Source organism: Lissotriton helveticus, chromosome 2_1 (genome assembly GCF_964261635.1).
Source record: "Lissotriton helveticus chromosome 2_1, aLisHel1.1, whole genome shotgun sequence".
Classification (NCBI taxonomy): Eukaryota; Metazoa; Chordata; class Amphibia; order Caudata; family Salamandridae; genus Lissotriton; species Lissotriton helveticus.
In genome coordinates, this window is record NC_136059.1 from 531,436,179 (window position 1) to 531,461,787 (window position 25,609).

General features: G+C 43.1%; 1 protein-coding gene across 1 annotated transcript in view; it reads left to right on the top strand.

Moving 5' to 3' along the window:
- The first annotated feature begins 2,218 nt into the window (after positions 1 to 2,218).
- Positions 2,219 to 25,609, top strand: part of PIK3R1 (phosphoinositide-3-kinase regulatory subunit 1) — a 112,178-nt gene continuing 88,787 nt past the window's right edge. Inside the window, exon 1 of the mRNA XM_078675187.1 lies at positions 2,219 to 2,782. Coding sequence (XP_078531313.1) covers positions 2,437 to 2,782 — 346 coding nt within the window. The 5' untranslated portion in view covers positions 2,219 to 2,436. The remainder of the gene's footprint in view (positions 2,783 to 25,609) is intronic.

Below are 25,609 nucleotides of genomic sequence, written 5' to 3' on the forward strand. Positions count from 1 at the left end.
CCGGGATCCACTATCATCTCTATGCTGACGACACTCAAATCTACCTCAAGGTTGCCTCCACTCACGATCTCTCTATCCTAAGCTCTACTCTCAACTCCATTCATAACTGGATGTTTACTCATCAACTGATTCTGAATCCCTACAAAACCGAATTCCTCCTCTTCTCCTCTTCAATCTCTCCTCCCCCGGTGCAATCATGGATGGATCAGTTGAATCTACTTAACACTAAACCCATCATTGCCGACAGCGCAAAATCCCTGGGTGTCATTCTGGACAAAAAACTCAATCTAATCCCCCACATCAATTCCATTGCAAAGTCTGCTCGATACCATCTGCGCCTTCTTTGGGGAATCCATTGCTTCTTCCCGGAGCAGGACCTTATAACCCTGGTGCAATCGCTGGTCCTCTCCAGACTTGACTACTGCAATTCTCTTCTTACTGGCCTCCCCAAATCCAACTTGTCCCCCCATAAATCGGTTTTCCATTCAGCAGCTCATTTCATTTATGGGGCCAAAAGAAGCGACCACATCACACCGATGCTATCCACCCTCCGCTGGCTTCCAATCGTGGCTAGAGCTATCTACAAGACTGCTTGTATCACCCACAAAGCCTTGCACTCCTCCTCTCCTCGCTACCTGGCGAATAAACTGAAACTCTCTGGAGGCTCTAGACCATCACGTAATGCGGAAAATCTTCTGCTTGAACCTCCCACTTTCAAGAAGGAAAGAACGATGGCACAATCCTTTTCAGGCAACGCGGTGAGAATCTGGAACTCCCTTCCGCCGCAGCTCCGGACCACCACCTCCTCCCAGGCCTTCAAAACTGACCTCTAAGTTCTCCTCCTTCAAAGACACTTCAAAATGTAATCCATGCCCTCTCTATTATCTGAAGGAAGCCCTTCCATTATAGAAAAATCTACTTTACATGACTATGGAAGTGTCTTCCCAGTGTGTTCTTGTGGTTTGAGAGTCTGCCATTTATTGCAGTATTATCTTTCTACCTGTTTGGTACTCGTGTGTAACACGCACCCGTCACTTTCTCTAGTAACACACTGTTTTCTACCTCTTACATTTGTTTCTTTTCGATACCTGCACAAGTGCCACCATTGCCTACGTAACGTTTGTTCTTGTGCTTGAGTGTCCTCCATATATTGCAGTATTATACCTCTATGTTTACTTTGTACGCTTTTGTAACCTTCACACGTCACTTTTTCCTCCTGTAATGCACCGTTTGCTACCTCTTCTATTTTGTTGGTTCACGATTGTCACTTTTGTAATTCACCGTTTGCTACCTCTTGTATTTTGTTGGTTCACGATTGTCACTTTTGTAATGCACCGTTTGCTACCTCTTGTATTTTGTTGGCTCACGATTGTCATTTTTGCTTCATTTAATGTAACGTTTGCTTTTGTATTTTGTGCACTTGTAATGTTCTCATGTATCAGTTCAGTTCCTATTGTGAAGCGCTCTGACACCTTCGGGTGAAGTCCGCGCTATATAAAAACGCATAAATAAATAAATAAATATACTCTCTGTAGTTCACGTTATTTCCTTCTCTTCCAGCAGCCCTCCTAGCTCCTACTTCTCCGTTGCTTGGTCTCAGGACTCTGCGTGCGCCCCTCCCCCAACCCTCAGCCGCCACTTAGGCGCCGAAGCTGGTCAGTGAACTTTGCGCGCAGTCGCAGAAGCGATCTCCGTGCTCGAACAAGGACAAGTTCGCCTTTGCCACCCTGGACGGAGCCTCTCGGGCATGGAAATAGAAGAAAGACACCCATGGCAAGTAATCTTCCGACCTCTGCCCCTACACGATTTCCATCGTGAACTTAACTCTTACCTAAACTATTAGGTACTAATTAAGAAGGACGTAGGTAGATCGTGACCTTAGTCGTGCCGAACGAAAAAAACGATTTTCATCATGTTGGTTTGTGCCATATAAACGAAAACAATCGATAAACTTTAATTACATTCTGTAAATAAGGGTTTGGTCTAACGAAACAGTACTAAAGAGATACAGCCATGAAAACCTAAAATGCCTATGCAAGTTGAAAACGAAAATAGTGATCAGTAGATTGGAGTGCAAGGCATGCAGTGCATTGAAGCAGTGCACGATATCCGCCCAATATACTTCGGGTAACGCACACACCCCGCGAGTTTCTTGCCGTAATATTTGATGAACATATACACTCCGCTTGCGTCACGCTCTGAGTGCTGGAGTAGACCGGTCTGAAATGCCAGCTGTGTTGCCACGGCGCCTGCGGTGACGAGGCGGGAGGCTGTCCAGTCCTCTCTCTATGTTCACGGTGGCTGCGTGCCTGGCTGCCGAGGGAGCGTGCAGCTCGGGCTCAGCGAGAGGCAGCGGGGCGGAGCCGGCGCACTTCCCTGCAGCAGTGGACTGAGCGGCGGCTGGAACCGAGCGGCGGCCACGGCACCACCACCACCATGAGCGCCGAAGGCTACCAGTACCGGGCGCTCTACGAGTACCGGAAGGAGCGCGAGGAGGACATGGACCTGCGAGCCGGCGACGTGCTGACGGTGACGCGGGGGGCGCTGCTGGCCCTGGGCTCCGAGGGCTGCGAGGCGCGGCCCGAGGACATCGGGTGGATCAGCGGCTACAACGAGACCACCGGCCAGCGGGGGGAGTTCCCGGGGACGTACGTGGAGTACATCGGCCGCAAAAGGATTGCACCGCCCACTCCTAAGCCTCGGCCACCCAGGCCCCCGCCCCAGGCCCCGACGGGAGCGGCTGCCGGCGGCAAGGGGGACGGGGAGGGCTGCGAGCCTCCAGGTGAGACCAGAGCCCGGGGCTGCAGACCGGACAGCAGTGCGTGGAGGGGAGGAGGGGAGGGTGGCGGGGAGCGTGCAGGCAGTGGGAAGTCGGACACTGGCGCAGCAACGGTGAGCTTTGGTGAAAGAAGGGGGGGAGGGGGGTATGTTGCCAAAACATTTTAAAAGTGCAGCGCAGCTTCCGTCGAGTTCAGTAGTAGTTTCATAATCTAGCATTGCACCGACGTGCGGTTGACGGTTATTGCAAACGGCACACAGGAAGATAACTTTAAGCCCCGTTCTTCCAAGGGCCTGCTGGCTGCAGTTGTGTCATATGACAGACACCCTTGTATCCCTGAGGTCAGCTGGACTCAGGTGGCATCTGCTTCCTGGACCCCCCTTACCCTCCGGGGTCACGCTGGGGCTGTCCAGTGCTGATCCCTGCAGGTGGCTGCGGTCCCCCCGGCCGCTGCTGTCAGATGGACACAAAGGAGCTCTGTCTGCTAGCAGCGTGCAGCACAGCGCCCCGAGCAGTGCTCAGGCGTGCATGCTTCAAGAAGAGCGCCTCAGCCATGTGAATTAGTGGCGAGCGTTGCGGGAACAGGTGTCCAGGGATCGTAAATGTATTCTAACTACATATGTTTGGTTGGTCTAGCCTGTGTTCGTTCTTAACGCCATCGGTTGGGTTTTGAGTGTTCCTGCCATCGGTTCCTGCATGGGGTGTCATTTTTTTTGCTTTACGACAGTAGCTCTCCCTGCTCAGGCAAGGCTTTCCAGTCACTGTAAATCTACATTAACGGGAAGCTGAGCTGTGCGAGAACGCATGTTTCTCATGGTGCCAGCCTGTTCTAGCAGAGCGTGCGATCTTGTTGGTGTATGTCACGAAGGGTAACCTCTCACCAACGGCAAGGCAGTTTCGAATTAAATTATGCATGGCACCAAGCATCAGGGGCCCCGCTACTCCGCAGCGTGACAGCTTCTGAACGTTCCCTGTAACGCAGCCTTAGGTTTGCAGACACGCATTTTAAGTTTTATGGACTCTTCCTTGGAGATGTCTGAAAATCAATAATTTCGTTGCAAATGATTGTTGTAAAATTCGCATTTTTAATGTGAATTTAACGGTTTATTATAACCCATGTGCTTCTTAATGTCATTATGTACGTTTCGTGACAGCCTTAGGAGGTTAGCACTAAACGTTTTTTTTTAAATTATACTGCAATGTTGTCTCGTACATAAGCAGTGTTCTCGAAATGTGGATATTTTTTTCGTTTTGCTGACTTTTAAATTCCGGCCAACATTATGAAACGAATTAATTAATCTTATGGAATTTTATGTGCATGGACATGTGGTTTGGATATGAATTCTAAGTGCCACCTAGTGGAGAATTATTGCACATCTTAATATCCCATAACGTGCCGTTAAAAAGCTCTCTTGCTGATCTTCGTTTTTCAAATACTACCTTCTTTTAAAACCAAAGTCCCATTTACCAAGATGTGCATTCAACCTGAAGGTTGGTATTACATCTTCCAAAGTATTACGAGACGGCTGACTAAATGACATGGCACTCCCCAAAATAATAATTCCCCTGATCTTCGCGTTTGGTGTTGCACCCTGTTTGAGAAAATTGAAGACCTGTCAGTTGAACTGAGCCAATATTTTATCATGTTTGGTAGTTAGTCGACACTGGTGCTTTTCTTTTTTTGTTAGTTAATGCTGTCATCCATGTTTGGCTCTTTTGTCTTGTACATTTATGTAACTTTCCACTTTTGCCCTTTACATCATCTGCTCCCTTTTATCAAAATCCAGCAAATAGTTAACTCCCTCAATATTTGCTAACTCTATTTTTTAATCGGAGAGTCGCTAAGAAGGAACATTCCAGACAGAGCTGACAGTACAGGTGGTTAGGGGCTTATATTTGTTTAAGAGTTATTCAAAATGGTCACCGGTTTGAGTCCCGACTGGTCAACTCATCATTTTTCCTAGGTTGATATTGAGTACCATAAACCTGTTTTATTCAGCTCCAGGATCCAGAAAGAGGTGAACATGCATTATCCCAAATGTACGTCAAGTATGCCAGTATTGCCTCATTTGGTTTTTGGTTGCATATCAGTGATGTGATGAATATATATATATATATATATATATATATATATATATATGTATGTATATATATATATATATATATATACATACATATATATATATACATTTTTTTCGGTGTAGTCAACGTAAACAGCCTGGTGTGGCCAGAAGATACCCTGTTCTTTTAAATTGTGACACAAGATAGAAACACCCAGTAAACCCATGAAGATTAAGCGTATGTCTTGCAATGTTGCAATCTCTGTTCGTATACATTTTTGTTTTCATTTCAATAGCAAAACTAAACAGATTCTATGTTCAGCAGTTTTTTTTCTTTACCCACAATGGTACCAGATAGTGAAATTGGTAACGGAGAGTATGTGAGCGAATCATAGCTTGATTTGGGATGATACGTGTTGGTACAGTGTACAGGATCTTGTGAGCATCCATAATACTTTAGATTGGGCTTGAGGCACAGCTGTGCACCATGTTTTCGAGCATATCCTTTTTTTGGATTAGTCTTCGTCCTGCTATAGCCCTTGCTACTTCATTATTTGTAAAACTGTATTGGGTGAGTTTTTATGGAGGCAAGGCAACGGGGGGAACGTAGATTTTACTGTTCTACGGAAACAAGGCAGTAAGTAAAATTGTTAAATATCATATGGTTACTACAATTACTTGTGTAAAAGATCTTAGAGATTTGTGTTGTCACACTATTAAACTTCTGCAGTTCATCAATACCTTATGGCCTACTATTGATTATTGTGCAAGCCTATGTGTGTAAACTGACTTTCTAGCTGGCTGGATAATGACAACTGGGGCCGATTCAAAAAGATTTTACTGTCACTTATTTTTAGAGGTACTCTGTTTTATTGTTGAGTAAGCCAAGTGTACTCTTTGCTTGCCCTTGCAATACAGGAGTAAGTTAAGAGAACTTGCTACAAGAGCATGTCACACCCACTAAGCAAAATATTTATGGATCAGGTTCATTTAGTAGCTGAACACTCAACTGAAAAAGAGGTCTGGCCTTGTGTGTTGTGTTCCTGTTCTGATATTGTCATTGAGTTATGTTGGCTCGTTCATAGTTGCCAGTCCTCAATACTTTCCAGTGTTTCATAGGTGCTGGGATTGTGTATGTTACAAATCAGTACCTAATTTAATGAAGTTGTATCTCCATTGCATAAAAGCAGTGACCAAGCTTGAAATGGAATCTTTCCAATTGAACATTGGGAAGATCAGTAACCGTTGGAATTCTGCACCGCCCTGCACTTTGGCCAAGCTCAGTCTTTTTATAGCTGATGTTCCCACTCTCATAACTTATTTATTAACGCTATGAAAATACTTTCCATAATGGTTGCAGATTTAATGTGTGCAGTTAGACGTACAAGACTGCTAACCAGGGACCGTTAAAAACATTTTGGATTTAGGAATGTAAGCAAAACTCTTTGAATGCTTTACACATGCTTGTCATTCAGGTGGTCGAGTATGAATCCTTGATATAGGAGATCAGTTAAAACATCATGAAGATAGGACTTTCTAAAACATAAGAGCTCGACCTGCTAAAACTGCTGATTGTGGTGCACAGGATCAACACCCAGGCAATTCTCAAGTGTTTTCTTCTAGCTAAGCCTCAAACTTAAAGGTTTCTCTAGTCAAGTCATTCTTTTGGATAAAAGCTGATCTGTGAATTTCTGGTATCGACTACCTCGACTGCCACATTAGTATTCAAAGAAAATCACATACAACCCTTTGACAAAATAACTTCACTTGAGTTTAGCTTGCATCCAGTTGCTAGCATATTTAACAAATGCTTAAGGTGCTTGATAGCTCCTCATTTGTTGTTCTATGGGAAATCAATTTTCAGTGGGAGATTGTATTGCCTTATAATTCAAGGGTGACTGTTTTGTTTGGCCTTGTATCCAACAGTAATGTGTCCATAGGTCGAAATTTTGATGCAGGCTTTTAGCACATATTCATTGTTTACGTGTCCCCTGTCAGTTCGTCCGGAGGTAGCCCAGCAGGGGCTTCCATTCCCGAGTCTTACACATTGTCAAGCTGTGGTGAGCACTTAACACCTTAACCGCGGCCGTTATTGTGCGGCGGTTCCGCGGAGTGGGCGGGGCCGTGTCGGCCGTTCGCAGCACCAGCGAGGTAGTGCTCGCGAGGGCCAACGGCAGCAGGGAAGGGGTTAAGTACCACTCAACAACATTTGTAGCACTTATTTAAGGTTATTTCTGTATGTAGTGTGAGAGGAGTGTCAAGCAGCCTGTTACTTCCTCCTACCTAAGCACACTGGCTGAGAGCCGTAAAGTAGATGGAAAATACTTTTAGGTCGATCCTACTAGACAACTTATGCACTAGCTGTTGCGAGGCATATTGTGGCTTACCAATAATATAGAAGGTCTTGGAGCCTACCCATTGCTTACCATTGGTTGGCTTTCCAGTCACTCATTTGCCTGCTTCTGATACGTGTTCCAGAGTGCCAGTCTCATGTTTGACCCCCCTGTTGTGCATTCCTGCTTTACCTTCTATTTTATTGCCTGTCATCCCTGCTTTCACTGCTTCTATTTCAACCACTATTTTTTTCTTCTTTTAAGTACCGTATTTTCTGGCGTATAAGACGACTTTTTAACCCTTGAAAATCTTTTCAAAAGTCTGGGGTCGTCTTATACGCCAGGGTCATTTTATGAACAAGCTAATATAGCCCAAACCCTATTTTTTAAAGGAAAAGTAGGGGGTCGTATTATACGCCCAGTCGCCTTATACGCCAGAAAATACGGTACTTTGAGTGTTTTTAACAGTTCCCATTGTGTAATTCTCTCCCAATGCACTCTGTGTTGCAAGAAAGCTTCTCATTGCCCCCTCTGTGTTTTCGCCCCACCTGCGTCCCCATTTTCTCCCCCCCCCTTCTTGTTTGACTTTTTCCACCCACACCCTCGTATTGCTGTTCCCCAATTCCTGTGTTGCTTTTGTACCTCTCGCCCTCCCCTGTTGCTTTAGTGTCACCCCGACCCCCTTTTGAGGTGTTTTGGCGTCCCACACTCCATCGTATTGCTTTGGCACTCACTTTTGTTGCTTCCACGTTTCCCTTCCTCCTCTGTGTTGCTTCTGCACCCCCATCTGTTTCTCTTAATCCCACCAATGCTTGCTTAAGAAAATGTTTTTGTTTATTTTACTTTAGTTACATATCTAACTCGGATCGGTAACAAAAAAGAAAGTGCCCATGTTTATATTTTCTTTTAACTTTAGTCACAATGCCTAGATACCATTGGCTTAGCCAATAAAAAAGTCACAGAGGCGAGACCTTTTGGTTTTGTCAATTTTTGCTTTAAGCACGACCTCCTGCTCTATTGCTCTTCAGCCCTATAGTTTGTGCAGTTTTCGGTTCACTCTGCAAATTCCATCACCCAAATGCAGAACTGGTCTTTCCTTGTACTTCCCTGATGCTGAGAAGGTCTCGAATCACGTATACTGCTTTGTCAGTTGGAAATATGGTATGGGTGGCTGTACAAGTACTACTTTTATTATTAAACCGAATGACTTTTGCAGCCATCTTGTTTTGTTGAATACGTATTGCAAGCTTTTCCCTGTCAACCGGGAAAATTTACATATCAATCAGTACACGGGTAACATCCCCAGAAATCTGGCCACACCTTGAGAAAATCTCATCGTGGCAGAATAAGTATAAACGTTTGGGCGATAAATCCCCGTAATGTACAAGCTAGATTATCTACATCTGTAGCAGTTTTTGCCGCGAAATAATCCGCCTATGCAGTGCTGATCTACCATGCCAACATGTCTTCCTTGTGAATATGCTTGGGTATGGTTAGGAGGGCGCTGACATGTTATTACATTTGCTTTGGGAAGGTGAATTTCGGGCGTGGCTTCAGTTATTTGTTCTCGTTGTGCATTTGCTAACAACTTTATTGGTGTGTGCAATATACATTTGTGCTACGGTATGAGGCACAGCGCAGCAAAATAGATCCTTTTTTCTGGAGGCATGGGGCAACTATGAGGTGGGCAAATTGATCATTGTTTGCTAAAGACCGCTGGAGTATAATAATTTGGTCTCCGTAAAATAGCTTTTACAAGTTAAAAAGGGATGTATGATCCCTGTTTTTCAAGTTTCTGAATATGGGTGCAGTCCCATATCTCTAGTTTCCAGTTTATTTGCGGAAGGGTTAATCGAGTGGGTATCTACCTATGCTGTAGTGGTGTCTATCCTTCATTACCTTTCCTCCCAAGTAGTCCGAGGACCTACCTTCTACCTTGCAATCTACAGCACTGACGACCCAGTCTCGACTCTAACCAGACCTGTACCGCTCCTAGATTGGAGAGTTGGTGGCAAACATAATAAATGCTTATTTTGCTGTCCTGTTTTCGGCTCACCTCTTATTTAGTCACGTAAGCTACCTTTTCATATAAAAGAACTATCTTGTCTTCGAGTAATTCTCGAATGTCCCATTCTACTTTCCTTATCTTAGGTTTTGCAGCTGGAGCATCTTCTTTTTATTTAGTTCTTCACAGTTGCTTCCATAAGAACTGTAAAGCTTCCCTTCGCCTATTTCATTGCAAAATACTGGGACCGGTCGAAATGCAAATATGCTGCTATGTGTGAAATGCATTTGATAACACAGCATTGTCCACTTGAATACATCATTTGTGTTTTACTTCAAAGTGTTTTTTTTTTTGGTGCAAAATTCTTAAAACTCTATTTGTATCTGCTGTTTAAATATATCTTGCCCAGTAACTGGATGTAGCATAAGCAGTTGTCCTGTTCTAAAGTCGTAGCATCACATATTTGCAGTCTCTAGGAGTCTACACATCAACAAGGTAGTTTGGCTATATTATTTGACCGTCTTCCAGGCTCAAGGCACGGGAAGCTGGCGCTTGTGCTGTTAACTTCTTTCACTGAAGAGTTGGACAGCGTTCTAGTTCTTTGTAGTTAAACAGATATTATTTATTAAAGTGATGGCGAGCTGAACAAAATAAGGTACAGACTGGTTGGCTTCCACATCCTGACCAATACAATGAGGTCTCAGAAAGCACAAGTTGCAGTAAGAATCCATGATACTTTGTGTGCTGGGTGTACTCCTTGTGGTAAGAGCAGTATGGCATTATTCACAGTAAAGTTATGCATTTGCTGAATTCGTCTGACTGCCACATCCTGTAGTGGGAGGCATTACGGTGTGGATAACACAATAACAGCACAAAAGTTGAAGAGGGCTAGCTGTAAGTCCCTAAAATTAATTTACATTACGCTATTGAGAAGGTCTTCGCTAATGCCAAACCCAAAAAAACATTGCCCCCCTCCTCCCCACACAAGCAAAAAAAATCCTTCTGTGACATCTACAGGCTTCAACATCTGTTTCAGTGAAGTTCCTGGTAGTACTCTTTATTTTCAACATATACTCGGTAAACACCATAGCTATTGATTTCCTTATTTAAAATCCTGTTCATTATTAAGGAAGTAAAACTATTTGATCACATATTAAGCACATGTAAAATAGGCATGTATGGTTTCTAAAAGCCATCTTTCAGCTACATTAGGGATCAAACAGCGGATACATTATTTGGAAAGGATAACTTTTATCTTCTATTTCATAAGAAATTTCACAATTGCATTGTGTTAGTAATAGGTACTTTTGTACAAAGTTCAGGATTATTTTGGGAATGGGGCAATGATTATGATGTTTAAGGAATGATCTCTACTTGGTTGATCGTTTTTTTTGTCTCAATCACAGAATTTGTTTCTGATGCACGCTGAAATCATGATGTTATTTCTTTCACCTTCATTGCGTTTGCTTATGCAATGTGGATCCTAATTATTGAACGGTTTTGTACTTTTAATTAACAGAAATTAACATTGCTAGCTGGCTTGTTGCTGCCCTCTAACGAGCCTTTGGTTTTGACAACACAAATTGCCTTTCTGTAGAAGAATTTGTGATATGTAGTGGTCCTGTTGATCCAGTTGGGTTTGAGCTGTTGGCCAAGCTTGTGCCTGTAGTTTAGACCTTTTTTTCTACCTTTTACAATACAATTTTTAATAGCAGTAATGTGTTTATTGTGTATGTTGTATTGTGCCCTGATTGTTTTCCATTTCCACCCTGCGCTTGATATTTCTATTCCGAGAAGGAGATTATAGAGTTCTATGCACGCGTCTTCTAGTAAGGTACAGGCGCTACATTGTCAGCAGTTATTGTGAGGGGCGAATCATTGGAGTTGTAATACATACTTCTCCTTTCTGTATAAGCCCTCTTTTCACATAGTTAATACATGTCAGCGTTTTGTCCTTTTACCATTTCAGATACATTGGCATCAGTCTGTGTGCCCCCAGGAGCGGACTTGGCATGGTTACCGCTTTTTACCTGCCTCTGAATGGGCGTTTTTTTTGTCCAAGTGTAGCTCACTTATATGGAAGTCATTACTATGTAAATCACCACCCAGTGTAATGCTGATCTTCTAAAAATCAAACTCTAACAAAAAGCGCCTCCAGTTCTGCAGATAAATTTAATTAATTGATCATTTATTTACACTAAAAATAGCGATTCTTCTCGGCAATTTTTTTTTAACCCTTCTCAGTTACTTAACACTTGTGTCCTTTCAGAACGGTAGTGTGGCGGATACCTCTAGCCAGAACAGTTTCACTGATGTTTTGTTTCAAATATATTGCCTTATATTAACTGTGCGGTTTATAAATAATTCATAAGCACAGTTTTCTCCATTTGAAAATGTTTAATTTAATTTTGCTTGGGCATTTCGTATAAGAATCCACTAATTTTACCACTAGCAAAGCATGTAATGTCTCACACATTGTATCAGTAACGTGAAATGCCTCCTCATCCAGGGAGACCCTCCTAAATTAGGAAAGACATCAATTGCAACAAGCCTGCAATATGCGGACGATATTGTGCTACTCTCCCAAACTCCACTTGGCTTGCAACGCCTGATTTCACAACTAACACTATACATCTCGAATGAACAACTGATAATTAATCTAAAAAAATCTAATGTCTTATATTTTTCCAGTACTCATAAAAAACGCCCCAAATTCATCTAGAGGATAAATTCAGGCATCTTATTGCAGGTGGATGTATATAAACACCTGGGGGGTGTTCTAGATCGCCATTTAAGTTACAAACATCATCTAGAACATGCTCAAACAAAAATCAAACCATTATTATTTGCTTTCTAAACTTTACAGAGAAGTCTAAGTGGCAGTTCAACAAACCACCTCCTACAGGTGATGGCTGTAAAATGTTTGCCAGCAATAACATATGGCTCAGAAATGCTGAACACCAAGGATTCTCAAACGCTAAATCTAGCCCAGTCCAGATTATTAAAAAAAAGTATTTAATCCCGCGTCATATCTCTCGGGTGCAGATACATCTGGAATATGGAGTAACTAACCAGATACAGGCCAGGCATGGAGTCCTGATCAAATATTACTGGCGAATGAGGGCAGCCGAAGACAACACACTAGCTCACCACTGTTGGGAGGAGGTTGGAAAACAATCCAGGCACAATAACACTATATGCCACATTTTAAAACAAGCACTTCTATTGCTAAATCTGGAGGATGCCTGGCAAACACCTATGTCATACCCTGTTTGGAAAAAAATCACAAATAAATCAACAAAAAAATTATTGTTACAACCTGATAAAGCCTTTCTGGCTGGTAAAAGTCATGCATGGTCGGTGATGCCAACTTACAAGCAAATGAAACCACAACCCTACTTGTAAGAATGCTTCAGAGACCACTACAAGCGGAAATTGTCTTTACTTAGATTGGGGTCTTTTGCGAGTAAGGATCTTACTCCAAAATGGCTACAGACGTGGCCATCCCTGTACTGCCGCCTCTGTGGTAACGGAGCAGAGTCACTATTACATCTATTATGCATCTGCCCAGTATTAATTAATTTAAGGACGTCACTCTTAAGGCAAATCTTAAGAGAAACTAAAATCAGGACCTGCAGAGCAGCCGTCATAAAATACCTCAGTGGTTCCTCAGTCCAACAGTCTTGTAAGACTATCAAATTCTTGTCACAAGCAGCACAAGAACTAAAAAAGAAAAACAGCACAAGAACATGAAAAGAAAGAAACAGCTTAATAGGAATTTGGAAAGAAGGGCACAAAGCAGCCGGCCCGAGTCCTTTTTAGATCTTTCCCTCCCCTTCTTGCAAAGCTCTCTTCTATGACAAGCCTTACTTTTTAAACAGGAGGCATAGACGGGCTCATACCAGTACACGTTCAGGGATAGAAAGCCTTAGTGACTTAAGAACCTGGAAAGAAGGTAATTCGCAGCCGGGCAAAACTCCCTCATATCGTTTTGCACTTTTCTCCTTTCCCCCTCTTCCGTTTGCATTAGCACTTTACTTGTAATAGAAGGCATGGACATGTTTACATCGCGGCTTATAATAAACTGTTGCACCTCGGTACCATACCACGTCAGGTCACGACTGCAAAAAAAAGTCTTGCAATTTTTATTCTGTATTTGAGTTATGATGTTTATATTATGGTTTATGATTTTAATAAATCAAGTAAAAGTGTTATTATTCCTCCAATAAGCAGATCGGATCCTCTCTCTGTGCAATCTCTCTCAGCTGTACTTCAAATAATATTGGTATAACCTCGCCATGCAATATTTATTAGAACGGTTGTTGACCGTTTATTAGGGCGGTCCAGGCAGGAGTTTATTCTGGAATATTCTGCACTAGTCTGAGAAACCAATATTCTTCGTTTATTCCGAACAGTAATAGTTTTTCCCCTTAATAGCAAGCCAGGCACTGTCTGTATTCCAGTTTTCTTCTAGTGTTGTACAGTTTGACAACATTCAGAGAATTGAATAAGATATCCACATTTTGACTCCAGTGCCCACTGCGCTTCCCCGAAGTACCATGTGTGCCCACCTTTTCCCTGTATAGTATTGCATAGTATCTAAGGCCTCTCTGGTCTGAAAGTTTGAAGGCCATTGAGTGGAAGATTTCCATATAATGATAGTGTAGCATCACAAACGCCACCCCAAGTGACCTCTGTTCACCAGCGCTGCGGATAACCTGTCCCTCGGGTTCCTAGCCCAACTCTCCCCGTTGGTAGTCCGCTCACACTATGCATCTGAGCTATGGGTCACCTGTGTGGTGGTTTGCCATGCTGAATGAAAGTGGACCTTACTAATGATGCTCTTTTGGTTTATTCTGGCCTGTTCTGGGATTGCTCTCCTTTTGCCCCTGCCATAATAAAATTATTTGCATAGGTTAGTAGTTTCCTCTGTGCTCTAAATGTACAGTTCTTATACAAATACTCTTGTCTTGGTTTTACTTTTTCATAGTGGGCAATGATCATCTCGTATATTGTCTTTGCAGGCCGTTTCGTCTTTTTTTATTGAACGCATGATTTTGCACTGCAGCTGTCAGCTGATTCTTTTACAGCTGCCTGCGCCTATTGTACACACTACGTGCAGAACAGTGTCGTTTGTGTTGCCTTTTGATTAGCTAGCCGTCAAGCCCCGAGGTTCATCATGGCTTATGCAACTCATAGTTGCATTGTGCCTGGGGTGAGCAAGCATTACTCCGTATTTTCTTTCTTTCTTTTGTGGACATATCATTCCTCACATAATTTTGTGTCAGACTTCTGGAGGTGAGGCCGCCTCCGTGATTGTATTCAGTAGTTTGAAACGTCAAACTCTCTCTTTTGGCTTAGGTCAGTATCTGGGTGAGAAACATCGACCTAAACACGTTTATTTAATGGTAGAAGATCGTTAGTGGTGTCTAATTCCAGTCTTTGCAATGATGTTTACATTCACCTCTATGTTTCGAAACGCGAGTTATGTCGCCAGGATTGATATGCATGCCCACTTCAGAGCAAGTTAACGAGATGCGTTAACTGAACTCAGGAGTGTAAAATCGCATTGAGCGAGAGATGTTATGGTTTTCCTTGGTTTGAAGGTTTGAGGTGCAAAGCGAAACTTACAAATCCGTTTTGGTTTTAAGGTTGATTTTTGGTACACGCAATCATGCACCAAGTGTTTCCATCTATGTTTGGGGAGATGGGACTCTGAGGTTAATTGTAATTGAATAAAAATGCAAAGAATCTGGTCTTATTCAGCAGCCATTTCATCTTTGACTTCTGCCTTTGCTATAGTCTGTTATGTTTGTTTTTTGCTGTTTCAATGTGAACTATGTTGGTAAATTTTGTAGCTTTTCTCTAATGATTTCCTGATTTGTGACATTGGGTCACAGTTTATTGCCTTTTTTTAAAGGTAACGTGTGCTTGTGTGAATAAGTATCTGATCATGTTGTCCAGCTTCCAAGAGGACGCCAGTTCTGGCTTTAAATTAAGTTCCAGTGCAACACTCTTAAAGTGCTGTGCTAATATATTGGCCTTCCAGTTGTGCAAGTCGTTTAATACTTTGAAAGTGAGGGTCTTTGCACAATTTACCTGCACAGTTGGTTCCAGTTGACCTCCAAAAATACTAAACTGAGGGAATCCACCTCAAAATGTACAGTAGAATATTCTCCTATAAAGTTGTCTAACATGTTGAGTAATTTACAAACGCTTTACAATGTTCTCATTAAGCTTCCCCATGGTCAGTTGACTTCTAACCAAAATATATTGAATACCTTCTTTTGGTAGAATGTAATCCTTGCCCTTGTGTGAGGTCCAATCCAAAGGAGCCAACCCCAAGATATGTTCTCTTCACGAGTCATCTGACTGTATGCCAGCTAAGCTATGCTGTCCTGCAGGACGAGGTTCACACAGCAGTATCGTGCACCACAGGCAGACAATAGAAAATTGTAACCTTTTACTGGCCTATGGTGGTCTTAGTTTGATATTCTGCTGCATGTTACCTTAATTGGTGCACTCGTACAGCTCTGCATTGTGCTGGTTTATCATGTAGTCTGTGCTTGTTTGAGGCGTTTATGAAGATGTTAGTAGTTGCAAACTCAATGGATCATGAGTTGGAGAAGCCTGATTCATCAGTGGTCACATGCAGCTAAGATTAAGTACAGATAAAATAACATGCCTACACAAGACTATTTTTTTTAAAGAACATTTTATTGAAATGAAGAAAGCAGAGTCCGCAATTCAATAGCATAGCGACACATAGCAGAATCAATACGAAAGGCATTGTACAATAAGAACATAGTATATCAGCGCCTACACAAGACTATTAATCACAAAACCACCTATAGCTGTCCATTCTCCTCAAAATCAAGAATACCTAGTACACCTTCTTGATTATCTGCTGGGATGGTCTTTCAAAAGTCATAAAATAGCTGTAACTTGCATACCACATCGCTATTCTGCCAGTAAACATTATTAAGAACAAAATTAAACTTATTTGAATACACACTGACCTATGAGTTCCTGGATTATCCAAGAAAGGTTCCCAAATTTGCTAAAATGGGCCAAATTAGATTACTGCTGAAAAAGCCAAACAATCATAAAAACCCACTACGCTCTTTAGACTGGTCTAGTACCTCAGTAAAGCAGCACCAATCTGCTAAAATCCTGTCATGACAAGGATATGGTCTTGGGCGACATTAAGTATGTCTCATCAGATAGGGCATTGAAACTTTCCCTCCCAAAATTCTGCATCACATTCATGGCTCCATGTCACTCTTGACATTACTATTGGTTTGCATTTGACAAAACCTATTAATCTTTTGGAAGTGATTTGACTGTTTTTTTCCCTTCATTCATCTCTCACCTATTTATTTATTTTGAAGCTTATAAAGCGCACGGCTACCCCCAACGGGGGTGTCCCGGCGCTACGGACAACAGTCAACCATAAGGGGCACAGCGAAATCTAGACATTAGAAAATAACCAGGTTTTAAGTTACTCCGGAATAGTGACTCTGATGTCATAAACCTCAGGTCCAAAGGAAGATGATTCCAGAGTTTTGCAGTGACCACAGCAAAAGCCCGACCTCCCGTTCTAGAAAGACGGAAACGGGGGGCATGTAGTAGGCGAAGATGATTAGATCTGAGAACATGCACCAACTGGACAGGTTTCAGCCTGTGTCTCAAATAGGCAGGGCCCAGACCATTAAGTTCCCTAAACGCAATGACCAGTGCTTTGAAATGGATACGATAGGACACAGGCAGCCAATGAAGTTTAGCCAAATATGGAGTAATGGAGTGGCAATACGGGATGTTACAGATCAGCCTGGCCGCGGCGTTCTGTACGGTCTGCAGTCGCTTAATCAGATAGGCCAGTGCTCCCACATACAGACTGTTCGCATAATCCAGATGGGACGTGATTAATGCATGGACCACAGTTCTCCGTGAGTCAAGCGGAAGAAAAGGAAAGATTTTTTTAATCATGCGCAGTTTACCAAAGCATGCTACTGAAACTTTATTAACTTGGGTCTTAGAGGACAAGACATTATCAAATTGAAAGCCCAAATTTCGTGCGGATAAGACAGGAACTGGAGCAGGGTCCAATTTGGCAGGCCACCATGCTCTAGCCGGTAGAGGCGATTTTTGATTAAAAAAATAAGACCTCAGTCTTATCCGCATTAAGTTTCAGATTGTTGGTAGTCATCCAGGAGGAGATGTTGACCAGGCATTGTCGAAAATTGGACAAGCTGCCTTCAGAGTGATCTCTAAATGAAAACACAAGCTGAGTGTCGTCAGCATAAGAGATCACTCTGACTCCCCAGGATTCAACCACATCCGCCAACGGTGAAAGGTAGACGTTAAAAAACAGGGGGCTAAGTGCCGAGCCCTGCGGAACGCCACATAACAGAGGTTTCGCTGCAGAAGCATAGGGCCGGAGGAAGACCTGCTGAGGTCCCCCCCCCCCACCCCCATGCCAATATCTCGGAGACTATCTAACAGGATGTCGTGTGAGACAGTATCGAAGGCCGCGGATAGGTCGAGGAGGACCAACATGGCCTCCTCGCCCACATCCACGCACTCTCGAATAGCCTCCGACACCTACAGAAGTGCAGACTCAGTGCTAAAGCCGGGCCTAAAGCCCGACTGGGAATCATGAAGAAGGTGATTTGATTCCAGATGATCCGCAAGCTGCTCCTGCACCACTTTTTCTAAGATTTTCGCAGGCTTGGGGAGGAGTGAGATAGGTCGATAATTACTAAAGAGAGTTGGGTCGGCATCAGCCTTTTTCAGAATCGGAATCAACATGGCCTGTTTCCAAAGGGAGGGGAATAGGCCGGAGGCTAATGAGAGATTCCAGATCTCAAGGAGTGGATTAAGCAGCAGGGGAGCCAAATTGCTTAGTACTTGTGCAGGGGCAGGGTCAAGAGGAGAACCTGATTTACATCGATGCAACAGAGTCTGTGCATATTCCGCTGTTAGGGGTTTAAAAGAAACAAAAGTGTCGTTATGAGTAATTTTGGGAACGGATGGTAAGGAAATCCCAGTCTGATAAAATGTGTCCGTAATCTTGATAATTTTATCATGGAAAAATTCTGAAAGACCAACACAAAGGGTCTGACTAGCAACAATCGGACAGGCCACGGCAGGGGGATTAGAGAATTCTTTAATGATGTTAAAAAGGGTCTTGGATGAATTCTCCGGTCCCCGGAAGCTTGTTTCCTTCCCAGTATAAGAATTGGCTTGGTAGTTTGGTTTGCCCTGTTCCCATCATGCACTGGGACAGGAACAGACTAATTTGCATATAGCCAAGTTCTGAGCTGGGATGGTGCAGTGAGCTAAAAAACGGTGATGGATCAAGCCCTGATCTTTGGACTGGATAAGAGTGGTCTGCTTAATTCAGGCACTCTGTTCATCACCACCCCCTTTTCTGAATCATTTTGTCCACCATATGCGTGGAAGGGTATACTCAGATGTGAGTCCCTTGCTCATTGCACCATCAGGGTTCAAGCAAGCCGGGCCGACGACGCCTGAAATGGCAGAAACCGGTCCCCGGAAGCTTGTTTCCTTCCCAGTATAAGAATTGGCTTGGTAGTTTGGTTTCCCTGTTCCCATCATGCACTGGGACAGGAACAGACTAATTTGCATATAGCCAAGTTCTGAGCTGGGATGGTGCAGTGAGCTAAAAAACGGTGATGGATCAAGCCCTGATCTTTGGACTGGGTAAGAGTGGTCTGCTTAATTCAGGCACTCTGTTCATCACCACCCCCTTTTCTGAATCATTGGATGAATTCTCAGCAGCCTTGATTTTCTCTACAAAATGGTCCTTCATGATAGAACGTTTGAGTCTATGAAAATGCTTAAGGGCAGTTCTATAAGTAGTTTTAGCGACCGGATCATATGACCGTCGCCAAATACGTTCCAATTTCTTGCACCTACTTCTTTCCTCTCGCAGTCCCGGTGAGAACCACTGGGCCGAAGGCTTAGATCTTAAAGAAGCAAGAGGTACCAACGGGCCAATAAGATCAATCGCTGATGAAAGACCAGAATTAAATTTGGATACCTTGATGTTTAGATCATTAGTGAGCTGCCCTATCCGAGTAGAAAAGATCGGCTCAAGTGCCTCACAAGTGATCTTGTTCCATTTTCTCCCAAGGCAGGGGTGGGGAATTCCTATCTCCCGACGCCCGAGACATCTAGATTTCTTAGGAGGGCAAGAGGTTTTAATTTGCATTTTGTCCAAAGGACAAGTAGACAGATTTATGGTAAAACGATACACAGCTGTTCAACCCTGTAGGTCACAGCCAGTAAATAAGTTGCTCTGAGCAGTTTATTGGCAGCGAAAGGGTCAATGTAAAAGCTGGGGCCTGCACTTTAATTTCCCCAGAGCAGAACAACAAAAGCTTGTTTGACTTCCAGGCCCTCCCCTGGTCCTTTTATTTTCATCAAGCACGAGACGCACATCAAGCTTTTGCAGCTCCAGTACACTCCAGCAATGGCATGTAAGAGGCTGCTTTTTTTCTGCCTCTTGGCCCCTTGCTCTGACTTGAACTGTATGACCCCTCCCTGTCTTGTATTCTCTGCTCCACTCCTGGGCCTCATAGGGCTCCAATATCCCTGCTCATCTTCAAATCACTTTGCTTTCCCTTCTCATGCACCCCTCCTTGGCACTTTGCATTTCCTTTACACCTTATGTTACACCTGGTGCCAAAACCTGCTAACCCCACCACCCTCCGCCGCCCTCTCTGACATCCCTGACCCACTCGCCTTGGCCTCTCATTTCTTACGTCATCGAGGGCTTACATTAAAGCTCATTAGTTTCCACATGGGCTTTCATGCAGGCCTAAGGCCACCCCTAATTCTGTCCTTGCACTAGGCCTCTCATCTCACTTTGTGCCTGCACCAGGGGCATTGTGAACACACCGCTGTAGCAACTGCAGCAGCTGTAGAGTTTTTGATGGGCCTCTTCAATCTGCAGGTCCGCAGACAAATGCCCATAATGGACTTGAAAGGGAGGGTGGGAGAGTGAGTGAAAGGGTGGATGAATAGATGCATGGATGAATAGTGAAAGAGTGGATGGATAGATGCATGTATGAATAAGTGAAAGGGTGGAAGTACAGATGCATGGAGGAATACGTGCAAGAGTGGATGGTAGATGCATGCATACATTAATGAGTGAAAGGGTGAATGGATAGATGCATGGATGAATGAGTGAAAGGCTGGATGTATAGTTAGATGAATGAGTGGAGTGAAAGGGTGGATGTTTAGATGCATAAATGAATGAGTGAAAGGGTGGATGGATAGGTGCATGTATGAATGAGTAGATGGATAGATGCATGTATGAATAAGTGAATGGGTGGATGTATAAATGCATGGATGAATACGTGCAAGAATGGATGATAGATGCATAAATTAATGAGTGAAAGGCTGGATGTATAGTTGGATGAATGAGAGGAGTGAAAGGGTTGATGTTTAGATGCATGCATGAATGAATAAGTGAAAGGGTGGTTCGATAGGTGCATGGATAAATGAGTGGATGGATAGATGCATGTATGAATAAGTGAAAGGGTGGATGTATAGAATGCATGGATGAATACGTGCAAGAGTGGATGATAGATGCATACATTAATGAGTGAAAGGGTGAATGGATAGATGCATGGATGAATGAGTGAAAGGCTGGATGGATAGATGGATGAATGAGTGGAGTGAAAGGGTAGATGCATGGATGAATGAGTGGATGGATGTAAGGATGGATGTGTGAAAGAATGGTAGGATAAGGGTGAATGAAGGGATGGGTGAGTGGATGGATAGGTTGAAAGTGGATTGATGAGTGAAAGGATGGATGGTGTATTGAACGGGTGGATTCATGGGCGAGAGAGTAGATGAATAGATGGCTGAGTGGGTGGGGATGTATGGATGGGTTGGTGGCTGGGTGGAAGGGTTGATGGATGGATGGGTGGACAGTTGAGTGTAAAGGTGGATGGAGGGATTATTGAAAGGGTGGATGGATATATGATGGAAACGGAAGCTGGACGGGTGAAAGGGTGGATGGACGAGCGAAAGCATAAATAGAGGAAGTGAAAGGGTAGGTGGATAGGTGAGTGAAAAGGAGGATGGATGGGGTGGGTAGATGGATGAGTGGAAGGATGAATGGAAGGATGAGTGAAAGGGTGGATGAATAGGAGTGAAAAGGAGGATGTGTGGAGTGAAAGGATGGATGAGTAAAAGGAAGGCGGGATGGATCAGTTAGATCGATAGGTTTGGAGATGGCAGGATAGGTTTGAACAGGGGCTTCCTGAACGCCCCCTTTAGTAGCTACAGTAGAGGTGGAGCTCTTGATGGGCCTCTTCTGTCTGCAGCTCGGCAGACAAAGATTTGTAATTAATGTGAAAAGATGAATGGATGTTTGGGTGAAAGGATGAGTGAGTGGAAGTGTGGCTGGCTAGACGGATGGATGGATGATTGAGTGACCGGGATGGTTGAGTGACGGGGTTGGTGGATGGACAAAGGATGTTATAATGAAGGAAAGGGTGAATGAGTGGATGGGTTACAGGGTGTAAGGATTAGAGAGCAAAAGGATGGATGAGTGTAAAGGATAAATGGATGGATGAGTGGAAGGATGGATTGATGGATGGGTCGAAGGGAGGGTGGAAGGATGAGTGAAAGGGAGGGTGGATAGATGAGTGAAAGGGAGGGTTTATGGATGAGCAAAAGGATGGCAGGATGGTTGAAATGGATAGGTTTGGAGATGGATGGGTAGGTTTGGATATGGATAAGCAGATGGACTGACAGATTAACAGATGGACGAACAGATTGGTGAAAGGATAATGGATACAAGAATGAATGGGTGCCACTGTAAAGGTGAAATGCTAGATATCAGTGGGTGAAAGGATGAATGGGATAGATGCTTAGATGGAAGAGACAAGAGAGCTATGTTGGCGAGGATTCCAATTACTTTTTTCGCTTGCTTGGTGTCATAAGAACTTTGGATCAACGTGGGGGGTATTTTAATTTTCTGGTTACTCACTTGGCCTACACTATTCTCCTTTCTCTACTGTGGGATTATCAGGTAGGCGTGGTGCTGTATGCCAGCGCGTTCATACTAGACTGCTAGTATTTGGTCTCATAAAGGCCACATTGCCATAGAAATTCCTGGCACTGAACAAAACTACTTTGTAAAAGAGCAGAATGCTGTTACACACAAGGAAGCCAGCTCACAGATAGGCAGAGATAGCATTTTAATAAAAACAAAAGGTCTTGGTTAACTCAGATTTAATTAGGGGCTCAATGTGAAAGTCACAAAAGTGCACCCATGATATATGTCCTTGTATTAATGCAGATTTACGTTTTTCATGTATTCACATGAATTTCCTCAAGTAGGCCAGGAACCCGTAGTCCTAGAAAATATTTGTGAATTGCATCTTAGCATGAGCAAATATGAATATGCCCCAGCGGAAATCTGTTGAGTGTTTATAAGTTCACTTTTTCTCCAACCACATTTTTCCCAGCCCTGGAAGAAACTTTACTTCTGCCATTGCAAGGGGTAAATTGCCAACCTTTCTCAGTATGGGAAAAGATTAGAGAAGAGCTGGTGAAAAACTCAAAAATTCAAATCCTTCTATAGTATTTGCCTGACATAACCAGAGAGGCTTTTATCAGAGCTCTTCTATAAATAGATTGCAGCCATTATTTGACGGCGCACTACATGGCACCAAAGGGACAAGTGGATTTTGTTACAGGACATGTAGATTTATGAAGCTACTTGTCCCATGGACAAGTACATATTTTATTAAATTCCACACCCCTGCAAGGTCTCTGATTTTAGAAGAGCCCATCGGAGGTCGTGGCACAGCCAACTCAAAAGGAATTAAATAATGATCAGACCAGGTTGAGGGGCAATGAAGGTAGGGTAGTAAGACCAGGGAGATTAGAGAAAACGAGATCAAGAGTATGGCCAGCAGAGTGTGTGGATCCGCTATCGTTGCCAGAAGAGTGGCGAGTGGAGATGTCACAGCCCCAGAAGGATTATAAACCAAAATACCTGAAGCGATGGCAGAAGTGGCATTCAAAATGGAAAAATACATCGCTTCAATAGGGTCTATATTGGCAATTTTCCTTGAGGTAATGTTAAAATGAGAACGTAAAATAACAGCGATTCCTCCACCCGTTTTTGAGCTTCACGGTTTATACCCACTAGGCGATAGCCAGGGGGGGATGGCCAAGTGGATATCAGGATTGGAGGAATCCTTGATCCAAGTCTCTGTGAGAAATAACAGATCCCATGTATTAGTGGATAGCAGTAGCCAAATATCACTTGAATGGCAAGGAAGGGAACGGCAATTGAGCAAACCTGCAGTAATGGTCCCAGCGTTACTAAGCATAGGAAGGGAATTAGCCTGTGCATAATTACGCTTTTTTGGAGCTGTTAGAGTAAATGCGCAGCACTTACATTTGTAGAAAGGCAGTTCTGGTTCCACAAGGTTACAGCGTTCCCGTGGTATACACGCTCCGGTGTTAGAGGTCAGCAATTGCGACCTGGACCAGTGGCGCTGGGGGTCGGATAGAAAACCGGCAGCATGGCTGGCACTAGGCGCGGGACTGGCACAGACGGGGTTGCCTTAGGCGCGCCCGCTGCGCGTCGTGAATTTCAGTTGTTCAGATCAGGATATTCATTTCAGCAAAAGTGTTGCCAGCATATGGTGTTTATGAGGCTTAATCACAGCATCTACTCTTGAATCTTAAGCCTTTGAGCACGTTTGTAGAAGTTTCTATTGCAGTGCAGCAATACAGACTTCCTTACAAATGGCTTGCTGAAACTTCGATTCAAATGGACAAACCTCCAAACGTGCAAGTCAAACAACCTCCAATCCCTACTTCCACTAGCAACTGAATTCTTACTCATTAAACAGAGGTACAGAATAACTTCGCTCATTGAAAGTTCTTGACTTCTCACCCATTATATGTTCCCTTCCCTTAACACTAGACTCCACCCTGGCTTTAATCACTATTATAATAATGTAACCAGGTCGGCTTGTTACTACCTATTCTGAAGAAGATTGAACCTCTTTGTTCCCTGAAGCTTGTGCCAATGAGGCTCGGAGCACGGAAGAAAACCATGAAATAAATAAAATGCACCAACTGAATTTGAATACAGTCAGCTGATAATCATGCAGACACCCAGGGTCACTTAAAGTAATTAGGCAAATGTGGTCGAATAGGCGGATTTTATATGGTTATCTAGAATTAAAGTGAGTGGTAAATGGCAATCTGCGGCTTCATGCAGGAAAACAAATGATTAAAGATGTGTTAGATTATCGTAGTTTAAATAAAATTAGAGTTTTCTGAAACACGAACGAATGGAAATGTGAACTATTGTGTTTCAGAACGTATATGGAAGGAACTTTGGTCAGGAAAGGTATTTTAGTTATTAAGCGGAGACCTTAATCGAAACCAACTGAAAAATGTGCTTGTACTACTACATTTTCTGACAAATGTGACCGGCAGAGAGTCCATATGCACAAATTAAGTTGAGAATAATTGAAGTCTGATAATATCTACGTCTTAGAGAGTCACCAGCTAGGAGACAATTATATAGATAAAAGACAGACCGCGTGCAGTAATATTTGTAGCCGGTTTAAATCCACACATTGAATCCTGTAGGAATGCTGTTCTGGCTCTCAGGTCTATACGCTGTGTGACCCTAATACAGTAGTTACAAAAGACCACTTGTGCTTGATTGTTACGTACCTGTGGGCGATTATGTGTTAACCCCTTGTGTTTCAGTGATAACTTTTACAATGATTAATGTGTGGGTTTTAACCACACGTAATCTTGTTCTTCTAGACTTTGGCAAACTACTCCAGGGTTACCCACGGGGCTAGGGTATAATTGTTCGAGCATCTGTTAAGTCATTGGGATAGTTCCATGCACAGTTGTCTTCTCCAGTGAATTGGTTTATCTATTGACAATTTGTATATAAAACTTTTTTTAAAAGGGGGTTGAAACACACAGACCCAAGATAAATCATTGGATGTGTAGATAGATTATTTATCAATATTGGCCAGGATGTACTTCATGTGCCCCTAAAGATAAATAGACTTTTGTGATGTAGCTCAGTGGTGTGCCATGTGATAATTTTTCAAGGAGTATTTTTAAGGACACAGTGACGCCACAAAACTGTGGATTGTCCTTAAATGTATGAGCGGGGCATACATGACATGTACATTTAATAACTTAGTGTTGCGTTTATTCCCTTTCATTTAGGTTTTTGGTTCAATACAGAGTAGAGCAGCTTTCTGAAGATGATGATGATTGTATTTATGTATTTCTTTTAATTCTTATGAATTAGCGTTAGGATCCACACATGTTCCCCCACAATATCAAGCATCAAAACCGACCCCTCTTTTCAAATGTCTGGCTAAAAAGGGTC